This window comes from Akebia trifoliata, chromosome 3 (genome assembly GCF_017979445.1).
Source record: "Akebia trifoliata isolate Shusen 1 chromosome 3, ASM1797944v1, whole genome shotgun sequence".
NCBI lineage: Eukaryota > Viridiplantae > Streptophyta > Magnoliopsida > Ranunculales > Lardizabalaceae > Akebia > Akebia trifoliata.
In genome coordinates this window covers 38,470,283-38,481,940 of record NC_141377.1, presented here as the reverse complement: position 1 = coordinate 38,481,940, position 11,658 = coordinate 38,470,283, and the positions used below count along the sequence as shown (strand labels likewise).

Genomic DNA, 11,658 nt, shown 5'->3' with positions numbered 1-11,658 from the left:
AATGAGATAAATATTCTTCAAGGATTCCAATCATTGAAGTAGCTAATGAGATAGTGAAATATAAGAAGAGAAGTATTAAAAAGAAAAAAAAAAAACTTTCCTTACCGAGTAAAGAAAGGTACACCTTCTATATCTGATTATCTACCAAAAAAAGATCAAGTCAATAGTAGATAATCTCGCTGTTGTAGCTAACCCAATTCATGATGAAGATTTAATTCTTCATACGCTTGATGGATTACTATCTGAATATGGTCCATTTAGAACCTCTATTCAAACTCATTCTGATTCTATTACTCTGGAAGAACTACATGTTCTTTTGGTTGACGAGTTGTCATTAGTAGTTATATTAATAAACCCAACAATCTCAATGCTAACTCGTCGAGAAAAAGTTAATCAGCTTAACCTTAAATACAAATACAAATTGCCTGGATAAATTTCCCATTTTTTGAATCTTCCCATGCACACACTTGGAACACCTAAGCAGCAACGTTACATTGACCTAAGGGCAATATAGAGTCTAGATTGCGGTCCCTCACGGGGCATGGGGATTGTTATGTTGGTGCAACCGGCAGTCCAGCCTCTATAAGGAAGATTATTTAGATTTGAAAAATGCTGAACTGACTTCCTATGACACTGCCCTCGACGCTGCACTGACATGGTAGTGTGACCATAATTTTTTGAGTCGTGCTAGAGTGACTATAGCGGGGGACACCTTGACATGGTGGCGTGCATGTCCGTAGATGTGTTTTAGTCGTATCTTGAAGAAAATGCATCTATGGGTATGTGCGTGCCACCACCCGAAACGGTACACTGTAGCAATTAATTCCGAAAACGGTAAATTTACCGTTTTCGGAATTAATATTTTTTACCAAAATCGTAAAAACAGTAAAATATTTTTTTTTATACCGAAAATACCCTTTTTTTGTTTTACATATATATTTACAATTTTAACCTTAAAAAAATGAAAATCCAACTAAAAAGATACACTCTTTTGATAATCCAACAATCATATGTATTTATAATTTTTTTTACCGAAATCAATTTTATTTTTGTAATTTCAGTCAAAAAAATAAAAAAGGGCATTTTCGGTATAAAAAAATATATTTTACTGTTTTTACCGTTTTGGTAAAAAAATTAATTCCGAAAATGGTAAATTTACCATTTTCGGAATTAATTGCTACAATGTACTGTTTTTGTAAATAAATGAAAAGTTGTGCATGTTTTGGTAAATCTGCCTAATTTTTATGCAAATCTCTATGGAATAGTTTCTCTTCTCAACCGTAGCTAACACTGTCTGAGTTGAGGCTGGTTGGAAATTTAAGTAATTTTTTCAGAAATTGAATGTCAACTACGTTATATATATAATGAGATTAATTGATTCCCTGTAACTTTTGAAATCTAAATTATTCATTTGATTTGAACCGTTTACAGACACAGAGAGAGGGAGAGAGAGAGAGAGAAAGATTCAATCCAATTTATTAGATTGATGAAATGTTATGAAACATTAAGAAGAAGAAAAAAAGAATGAAATTAGTTTCCTCTCATCTATCATAAATCATCCTTGGAGCAATCCCAATTAATTAGTTCTTTTTTCACTCCCAGTAATGATGCATGAGAAGAGGGTAGGTGAAGTAAGAGTTGTTGAGGACAAGCAACAACTCTTCCAGGACCGTTTGATTGGGTAAGCGATCTTCCCATCTCGAGAACACGCCTTTGAACATCCACCATTACTAGATGATGACTTGTGCAACGCACAGCTACAATTGCGATGGTACGGCCTCCGTTCAATCTCCATGTCGTACATTGATATACATCCTTCGTAGAAGCACCGAATCAATGTCACCGCGCCTTCACTCCCCATTCTCTCTCTCTCTCTCTCTCACTTTTGAGTGTTAATTGGATGAATTGAAGCTAATTAATCTTTATTGGTACAAGAGATATATATATATAGAGAGAGAGAGAGAGAGACGGTAATGATTGGAGTAGTAGAATGTGAGTATAAGTGGAAAACAACAGAGTAGACGTCCACATGAGGAAGGGGACCATAGACTATTGAACATTGACCGTTGACTCAAGAGATTAGTAGTACTATGGATTGGATTACCTTGTACGGAGTATTTGTTTCAGTTTTTAATACTTTATGCATCTTTTGATTCGAATTGAACCACTTACTACTATTATATTTCTTAGTTCCAGTTTGGTGGTGGATCATGTACATGTATTACTAAAATTAGGATTTAAAATATGCCAAGGGCCTGCCTTTTCCAAATTTGAAAGACTACTTGACATCAACTTTGAAGCAAAACCTAATGAAAGGATAATTTTATAATTTCAAAATTAACATGATCGGATCGAATATAAACTCTCCTCTTCTTCTTCCTCTTCTTCTTCTTCTTCAAATACCATTTACTTGAATAGTATTTTAATTAATCTACCTTGGAAGGGCAAGTATAATCAAATGATCAAAATTTCTCTGTTAATTCATCAGTAATCAGCAATGCTGACTTTTGTTCTAAAGCGTAGACCCCATTTCCTAGAGAGCTCGCACCATAAGTTACCAATGATGGTTGCAGAAATTCTGGGGCTATGGATTCTAATATTTCAGTACCAAAACCATCTCATTCATCTCAAAAGTTACAACCAAACAGCAATATTTGAGGAGTTGTAAAACATTCAAAAAAAGGAACACTAGACAAAGTCACCCAAAAGAAAAAAATACTTGGGCTTCAGTACAATACGTCTACGCGACAACATAGGTTTGGTTTAGAAACACCGTCCTGAACTGCCGGGCATAATGGACTTAAGGACAGAAATGGCCTCGAAAAAAAACAAGGGTCAATTCCACAAAGCAGCTTGATTAAAAACATAGCTGCCAGAACCAGAGCCACGGCCACAGCCCAAACCGCTACCATTATATACATTTTCCATCAAATCTTCACCCTCGGTGTCAGAAAGCTACTTGCATACACTTCCCATCAGATCTTCATCCTTGGTGTCAGAAAGCTACTTGCGCCAAATCCACCAACACAAACCATGAGATATCTTCGTCACTCTGTCAACTAAACTATACATCAACTCGGTATCTACAACATTGCATACCCATTTCAAATATATGCTCCATTTTCTTCTTCAGCTCCCCAACAACCGAACAACTTATAAAATTAGTTTTAAACCCCATGTCGATGAAGTCCAAAACCCTGGCCTACATAAGGTATGAGCTCACGTACAACCTTGCACCTATATCAAGTGGCCCATCATCACCCCCAAGTGCCTGAAGTGCAACATAGATGATAGAATGGACCTGCACTGTCAGTGGAAAAACAGGGGGATCTACATCACTAATGTCTGACGTGCCAAGATTGACACTGGGCCCAGGGTTCTCAAAGGCCACACCAGTAGCTACGGCTGCTTGGGTTGCTCCTACCTCATTAGTACCATATTCCAACATAACCTGCTTTGGTTTTAGGTCACATGAGTTGACGATCCATGCAACATCTTCAAGTTTCCTGCATTTATTGGGGCTGCATCTCCTCTGAGATCGTCTATTTGCACAAATATTGAGCACTAATGTAGATGTTGTCTCAAGCCACTCTACAATCAAGCCTTCAACTTCAGCGTAGCTTATCCTTCGCTCAATCTAGAAGCACATGATTATAAACATGTGATGCAGATATACTGGATTGCATATATATTAAGGGTCGGGCTCTAGTGACTCGTGACAAAACCATGATCTCAACCTTGTAAACATGAAATCCAACGGTCGAGATTTACATATATCCATATTACACAAATCTCGAGGATACTTATTTTGATGATAAATCTCAACCATTGGATTTTATGTTTACACAGTTGGGATCATTGGGATCATGTGTTTTTTCCATGAGTCATTCTTCACAAGTCAACGGACCCTCTAACCCATATTGTAAATATATATGGGGAATGCTAACGTCCAAGATCTCATGGGGACGTTAAGCATTTTCCACCACATTCACTTTCCAGTAATACCCTACTTATTTTGTCTTTTAGTGAAAACGAAAACGGTATGTTGATTTATTTATTAAATAGTAAATGTTTGTTTACATAATATATGCTAAGAGTATTTTAGTCTTTGCATTTAAATGTCTTGTTTGCAGTAAATGCTAATAAATCAATAAATGCTAAGGACATTTATTATGTAAACAAGCATCTATTATTTAATAAATAGACCAACATACCTTTTTTGTTTTCACTAAAAGACAAAATGAGCAGGGTTATCATTGGAGAGTGAAAGTGGTGGAGAATGTTGATGTCCCCATGAGGTCTTAGATGTTAACATTCCCCTATATATATAACGGTATCCAACTACTTACATCAAGTTTATCTACATAGATTGACATGAATTTCGGCCCCAGATCCAAAACTCTAGCTTCACTAATTAATATCTGCCAAAGGAGAAAACAAGTTATTTGGTTATGCCTAGTAACCTACAACACCAATGCAAATATCCAATTGTGTTTGGCTATTTAGAAATAAATAACTTTCCTTATCACTGATATACAAATTTAAGCAAACGGAAATCTGCCAACTGAAATTGGAAGGAAAAAAAAAAGGCATACTGGCATCCATGACAAGACCACCTTCAGGTGCATGAGCAAAACATAGTTATGTTTGACAAAGACTTAAAACTCTCCACTAATAAATAATTAAATATTATGTAACCACAAAAATTATTATCACTAGCTTTTTTTCCACGTTTAGTGACATGTAACAAATTATTCAGTTCGAAAACAAGTTCATATGAAAGAGGAACATATCTTATTCGGAAAATGTACCTGTGGCACTTCACCACAGACAGGCTCTGGACATGATTTAGAAAACAACGTGCCCTCTAAATAAGATGGATTGACCAAGTCTGCCTCGTCACCATTAATATGCATTGTCGGAAGAGAACTAAAAGCAACATTTGATGCTCTAGAAAGCCCTTGATCAGTTGATGCATGAACTTCTAACCCACACTTTCGTGATGAAGATGAACCAGTAGACATGTTCATATAGTTTACAGGGCTACTATTTCCCAAGTACTCTGATGCTTCCCCTTGTATTACGTCTACAGAACTACAAGAGGTCCCTACAGAAACAAAAGAGAGGATATATTAAGCTTAATATAAAAAAGAAAAGAACAGTTTAAGATACTTCTTTTATATGTAATAGAAATTTATCACACAAATAAAAGCAGGAAGTTAGCAACCAAATTCCACTAAACAAGCATTGTGTGTGAAACATCTGCTGCCACAATGAATCCACATCCTCGTCAGTCATTAACACTTCTTTGTGTATCCATGTGCAAAGTTTTGCAATCAACACTGATGATATTTTGAAAGATATCTATAATGAGATATTTCTGGAGAGGGGCTCAGAGCTCAATCATTCTTCACTCACGATGAGAGTCGGGGGACCCATGGACATTCTCAATAATATTTGCAGGTCTCTGAAGGACCATATGAAGTCCCAAGGCCCACTCAAACACATTGTCCTAAATCCTCTTCATGGCTTCAACCCCTAAAGGCAAAAAAGTACCTCTAAAAATCCTGGAGACTTTAGAGGAGAACCCTCACCTCCACATTGAAATCATTTTGGTGGTGACATTAAATACCTCAGTCACAGGGGCGGAGCCAGAATTTTCTTGTAGTGGGGGCCAACTATGGTTAGTTGTATAGTTGAAGAACTTGAAGATGAATGGTTTTAGAGAGAAATTCAGAGGTTTTTGGTTAAAAGTTGAAGAAAAGGATATTTAGGTCATTTCCAATTAGTATATGAGAAGGCCCGGTCAAGAGGCAATGTCATCAACAAAAACTTGAAGGGAGGGGGCAAAAATTGGAGGGAGGTGAGGGTGTGGGGGCAAATGGGGACAGAGGTGAGGGAGTGGAAACAAATGGAGCATGTAATTAGTTGAAAACATAGGGGTGTCTCAAAGTTCTGTGGGGGCAATTGCCCCCACAAGCTCCTTACTAGCTCTGCCCCTGACCTCAGACATCACAGAATAGATTTCACAATTCAAAATGGAATTACTAGTTACTACAGTAAAAGAAACTCGCATAGAAGAAAAGAGACGTCTCCAAAATTAACTATAATGAAAGCATACCAGAATATTCCCAATTTCTGGCAGATTACAGGATAGACTTCAACATCTAAACCGAACTTACAAATATGCACAAAAAAAAAGACACTTCCTAAGATTTGACCAGCTGAGGTTGTCAAGGTTTCAGCTTGGTGAGTGGTAAAGTATGTCTGTTATAAACCACAGACTTGGGATCAAAACCCAACCTTCATGCTTAAACATGTCAGGAAAAAATTGGTCGAGAGAAGAGGATGAATGCAACGCAAAGTGCGCAAAGATAGATCTTCCAAATAACAAGGCTTTCTTTAAATAAATAAATAAGTCAATTAATTTGGTAACTAGCAGACCATTCATTTTCCTATTCAAAGATCAGCCCAAAGTTTACAAATCTAAATCCTAACCCAGCTGCAAAAACATGAACATAATTAGATGTGATGAAGCCTATATCAATGATAAATGACAAATTTTATGTCGGAAATATGTTCAGATACAAAGACACTTTCCTCATTTATATAAATTTCATTAATTCTAATTAGTAGGTCCTCAAGAAAGATTGTAAGACAATAGGCAGACAAAGGGTTGTGTTTGTTCAATTCCTTATAAACCTGAAATGGATATAGTTGAGGATGAGACTGAGAATCTCATTTAATGGCTGGCACATGTAAGAGTGCTTATAAGATAGGATGACCTTATCTCGGTCATTGAAGTACTTCAAACTTACATTTCGACGTATTATTATACATTGATCTGAATCCAAAAAGAGAACACCCAGTAAAACATTACTATCAGTGAAAGATTTAATCATTGATGTATTAGACATTTCGATGTATTTATACTTTGATCTGAATCCAAAGAGAACACAATCAGTAAAACATTACTATCAGTAGAATATGTAATCACTAATGTATCAGTTATCCCTAGAGCTTCAAGTGCCCAGTTATAATCCCTGTCCTTGTACATGTTTCCATGTCTTCTAAAATCGATTCGCAAGTGACTGGCTGGCTCTCCTTTCACTTCTATGCCCAAAGTTATTCCTTCCTTCGGGTAATGTTGAACGTGGAGGATAAAAATCCCCGACCTCTAATAAGCTTCCATGTGTCACTTAGGAACTTATGTAAGAGATGCATCATATTATGATGCATGAGATACATTGTGTCATTGTCAATGTATCTCATAATAAAAGGAAGGTTGACGTGGTGATTGAGAATAAAATATTTAGTAATATCTATTAGGATATTCTAAATTAGGAATTATAGATAATTAGTATATCTATTAGGATATTCTAAATTAGAAATTATAGCTAATTAGTATAGGTTAGTTTCTTATATCTTGGTTAATGTAATCTCTATAAATACCTTAATAGGGTTCATGTAATATTCATCCAAGAATTCTCAATAAATTCAGATTTCTTCAGTTCCCAATACCCCGAGGAAAGTATTCAAGAATGAAAGCTCAGAGGTCGGTCCCCTAGGGAAGATTGGGAACATGAAAGGTCGGAAGGTCGGGGAACCAATCAGGAAAAGCAGCAAGTCCTGAGTTAATCCAAATCCTAGAAAATCTGGGATATGGCATATAACACAAAAAGAATCCTTTGAATAGCAATTGTTCGTTGAGCTTAATCAGGGAAAGATCCTATCAACAAATTCCTAAAAAACGATAAAATAGTTTAAAGAGGGGGGTAAATCAGGAAAGATGTCCTGTGTTTTCTTTATAAATATGGGCATCATCTATGACCAAAGGTATGCATTCTCTACCCTAAAAACTTTTTAAAAAGTCCTCTACCGAATTGAGCATCCCACACTGAACATATTTTTTTGACCGAAAAGGCAAGAATTTTGGCCCTGAGGAGTTTGGTTCTCACAATGGACGCGTGTTAGTTACTTTGACATACCAACCAATAATGCTTTAACTGTAAATATACCATGGGTATTTTGGATAATTAACAATGTACACAATTGGGATGAAATGTCTTGTAAGGGATCTAACACCTTATTAAGGATAATTTCACTATTTCGGTTGGACACAAACTCGGGGGACCGGTGATATTTGATTAAAATGGTTTATCAAATTCTAAAAAAGATATAAAAGGTACAAACAATATTGTATTTTTGAAAGGAATTTGTTTTAGCTATATCATTTTTGTGTCCAACATAATCAGCAGGAAATGTTTAGGAAGTATTTTCCAGAAACCAAAAGAGTAAGACAATAATATGATTAATTTCCTGCCTGGGAGCTTTTAAGAAATATTATACAGTGAGGGAAGGAACAAATGGCTACCAAGTTCGCTCTTGGTGATATTATAATTTTTTTGGAGTCCAGTTGCAAATAATTTATTGGACTTACCAGCAATTAGTAAAAGTTCTAATAAAAAATTGAAGTGACTAATTTTTTAATGTATTATCAGCATCTAGAAAGATGAGATGAACCAAAACTCTATAGCCTAAGAGGTTGGAAACCAAGAGCATTTCACATCCCTAGGGGATGACCGGTCATGTTCTCCCACTCTATAAAAAGGGGCGGGCTTCTAGGGGAGAATCAGTATTTCTCTCTGGATTCTGAGGAAAGGAAGACTATCTCAGTTAAACCATTAGAGAAAAAAAACAATTTGCAATTATTTATTATTTTATGTTAGATTCATCCTTCATTTTGAACTCTATCGGGTTTCCCGAAACAAGTCGAAACTGACTCACCTAGAATGCTACCATGTTATATAAGATGTTCGAGGCACTCTGGTTTGGATTTGTACCCAATTAATACAGAATCAAAGGCAACATAGCCTTGATTTTGTTTTTGATGGGTAACCTGGACTTGAACCGACGACCTCAAAGTTGCTTTGCAATGTATCAAACCAACTGAGCTATGGGTCTAAGCTGTTAGCCCACTACATCCTTGTTTGAGTATAAAAGAAATCTAAAAGCTTTAAAACATACTGAACTCAAAAAGATTTATAAGGGGATTTTATATGAAACATCCTCCTCTGAAGATTACAGAATAAAGATGCAATGTTGTAGGGAATCAACATCCATATTTCTACAATGGAATCACAAACCATTTCAGAAATCTAGCTTGAACACATCTGGAATCCGAATTTATAACAAACAAACAAAAACTGAAAATAAAAAAAATAAAAAATAAAAACATTTTTTTACCTGAAACAGTAGAATTCTGCTTGGAGCGTCGATTCGGTCGACGCCTCTTCTTCTTTTCTTTATCGACTTCTTCAACCCTCTCAACCACAGTCTTCTCGCCCCCCACCCCTTTCATGGCTAATCTCCAAATGTAAAGATCCAAAATCCGTTAAAAAAAAAATACAAACTTAGAAGCTAAGTAAAGCCCCTAAAAAAAAAAAAAAAAAATTTAAAAACCCTACAACGGAATGAAATATAGACTTGATTATGGACCTCTTCCGTTGGGGAAAAATACAAGGAAGAGTCAATGAAAAGAGAAGAAGAAAGAAACGAAGGACTAAAGAATCAAAAACGAAAAGATGGAGTTGGAGAGAGGTTTTATTTTTATAATGGAAGTGAAAAGGAAGACGAGAAGTGATAGTGCAGGAAAGAAAGGGAGGTGTTTGGTGGTGGGTTCTTTAGATGATGTGGCGATTGGTCGGTGGACAAGAATACATCCGCGCCGACTATGGATTCCTTTGTCTACCTCCCTCTCCTTTTTATTTTTTTACTTTTTTTATTTTTTTAATAATTAAAATTTTCTCCGTCAGTTTTTTTTTTTTTTTTTTTTTTGGAATATTTAAGATGACCATATGTTTTCTAGCTGATGACGTACATTTTGACCATAGTCTTCTATCAGAGACCAATGAAACAACCTAGAATACCCTTGTTTTCAAGCAAGTCGTTCTACCCTAACTTCGTTGAATAATGCGTTCAACATTGCTTTGACATGGCAGTGCACAGTGAATCATAGATTTCTTTCCTCAAGATACAATGAAAAAAGTCTACGATTTTATGTGTACTATCACTTCAACGCAATGTTAAATGCAATGCCCAATGAAGTAAGTTCAACATTTTACTTTTCAACCTCTAGAAAAGCTTTGATCTTCTAATTAAAAATGCTCTTCAATGTTTAAAGTAAGTTTTATGTTTTACCCCCATTTTCAATGCCAAGGTTCTCTCTCTCTCAACCCTCAAACCTAGAGAATGCTTTGGATTTTTATTTTTTTAAATTGTTCTATAGTAATTTCTTATGCACGGCATTAATGAGAGTACACAAAATCATAGATGTTTTTCACTTGTATCTTGGGGTGGATTTTACAGTGGAACATTTGCCCCCATGAGAATTTTCAAAGTCTATGGATTAGAGAGCTATTATGACAAATTTTAGTAGAGAATAAAAAAATTTACCACTATTACCCCCACAAAAAAACTTTTCACTCTTTTCCCTAGACTTTGAAAATTCTAAAAAGTAAGGGCAACTATTTTTTCACTCTTAATTATCCCCACAAAAAGATTTTTACTCTTGTTTGCCCCCACATGGGCAAAACCTTGGCTCTGCCCCTGCTCGCATCTCAATGAAAACTTATGGTGTTGTTCACGCATCCACATCGATGCAATGTCATGATCGGATTGATGTCATGGGTATGTAAAATTGTTGGACACAAAATTTTAAGGATTTAAGAAAAATATTTATAAAAAAAAAAGATAATTTTTCATGATTGGGTTTTAATTTTTAACTTGGGAGTTAAGTAACCGGATATATTCAAAGCTTTGATCATGCTAAGAAAAAATTATTTTATTTTTAAATTAATGTATGTCCTAAAATTTAAAGGGTTGTGATATTTTTTGGCCAACATTACAATCCATGTGAACTCCGAAAGAGTCGGTATTTGTGGGAGCGTAAGTAAGTTATTGATGGTAGTATCACTCAAAATAGTTACTTGAATGATTTTTCATGGTTTTTTGAGTTGAGGTTGAAGACGGGGGTATTAAGGTTATTTTCACAAGTCTCTTAGTAGAAAATCGTAGTCAAGGCGTTGTCACTAGTTTGAAATCATAAGGGTATCTCAAATACGGACCTAGCTGTATGTCTACATAACCTTTTCCTTTTCTCTTCCATTATCGTCCTCGCTTTTTTACAGTAGCTTTTCTATTTGTTTTATAAGATCTGACTTCTGCTTTCGTTTTATAAGATCTACTTTTGAGATTAAGACTCTTGAGAAATTTGAACCAATGATCTTACGAAACGTATGTGTCTCTTAAGGTAACGTAACTTGTCCTAGTTGATCGCCTCTAACTTGCGCAGCAGGTGGAAATGTCACGCGCGAAGAAAGTGTTGTCCTTAGCTACTAGGCCTATGTGGGTCATGGTTTAGCAAACCGGATTTTAGGATCGGATCTACACGATAAGTCCGATCAAAACCAGCTGATGCAGTAGAATTTCCTAGAAGGAAATGCTCGATTGCATCTGTTGTGCGTTCAACACTGGGTTGGACTATACAACCGTTGATTCACGTAGTGGATCCAAAGCAGGAAGTGTAGCACAACTCACCAGCTGATAATTTAATTCTTTTTTTAAATAAAAAAAAAAAAAAAAAAAAAGTAGTGATAA

General features: G+C 35.7%; 1 protein-coding gene across 2 annotated transcripts; it reads right to left on the bottom strand.

The window, feature by feature from the left end:
• Positions 1–2,599: 2,599 nt before the first annotated feature.
• Positions 2,600–9,647, bottom strand: LOC147406800 (inactive exonuclease DIS3L2-like). 2 transcript variants are annotated; one of them, XM_086435015.1, is made up of 4 exons: positions 9,247–9,645; positions 4,812–5,107; positions 4,350–4,421; positions 2,600–3,637 (listed from the first exon to the last, which is right to left on the bottom strand). In XM_086435015.1, exons 1-4 carry the CDS (start codon positions 9,359–9,361, stop codon positions 3,203–3,205), a joined length of 918 nt encoding a protein of 305 aa, XP_086291141.1. In that variant the 5' UTR covers positions 9,362–9,645; the 3' UTR covers positions 2,600–3,202. The 2 variants fall into 2 exon arrangements, with proteins under 2 accessions (XP_086291141.1, XP_086291142.1); XM_086435016.1 differs by lacking the exon at positions 4,350–4,421 and having other exon boundaries at positions 9,247–9,647.
• Positions 9,648–11,658: the final 2,011 nt, after the last annotated feature.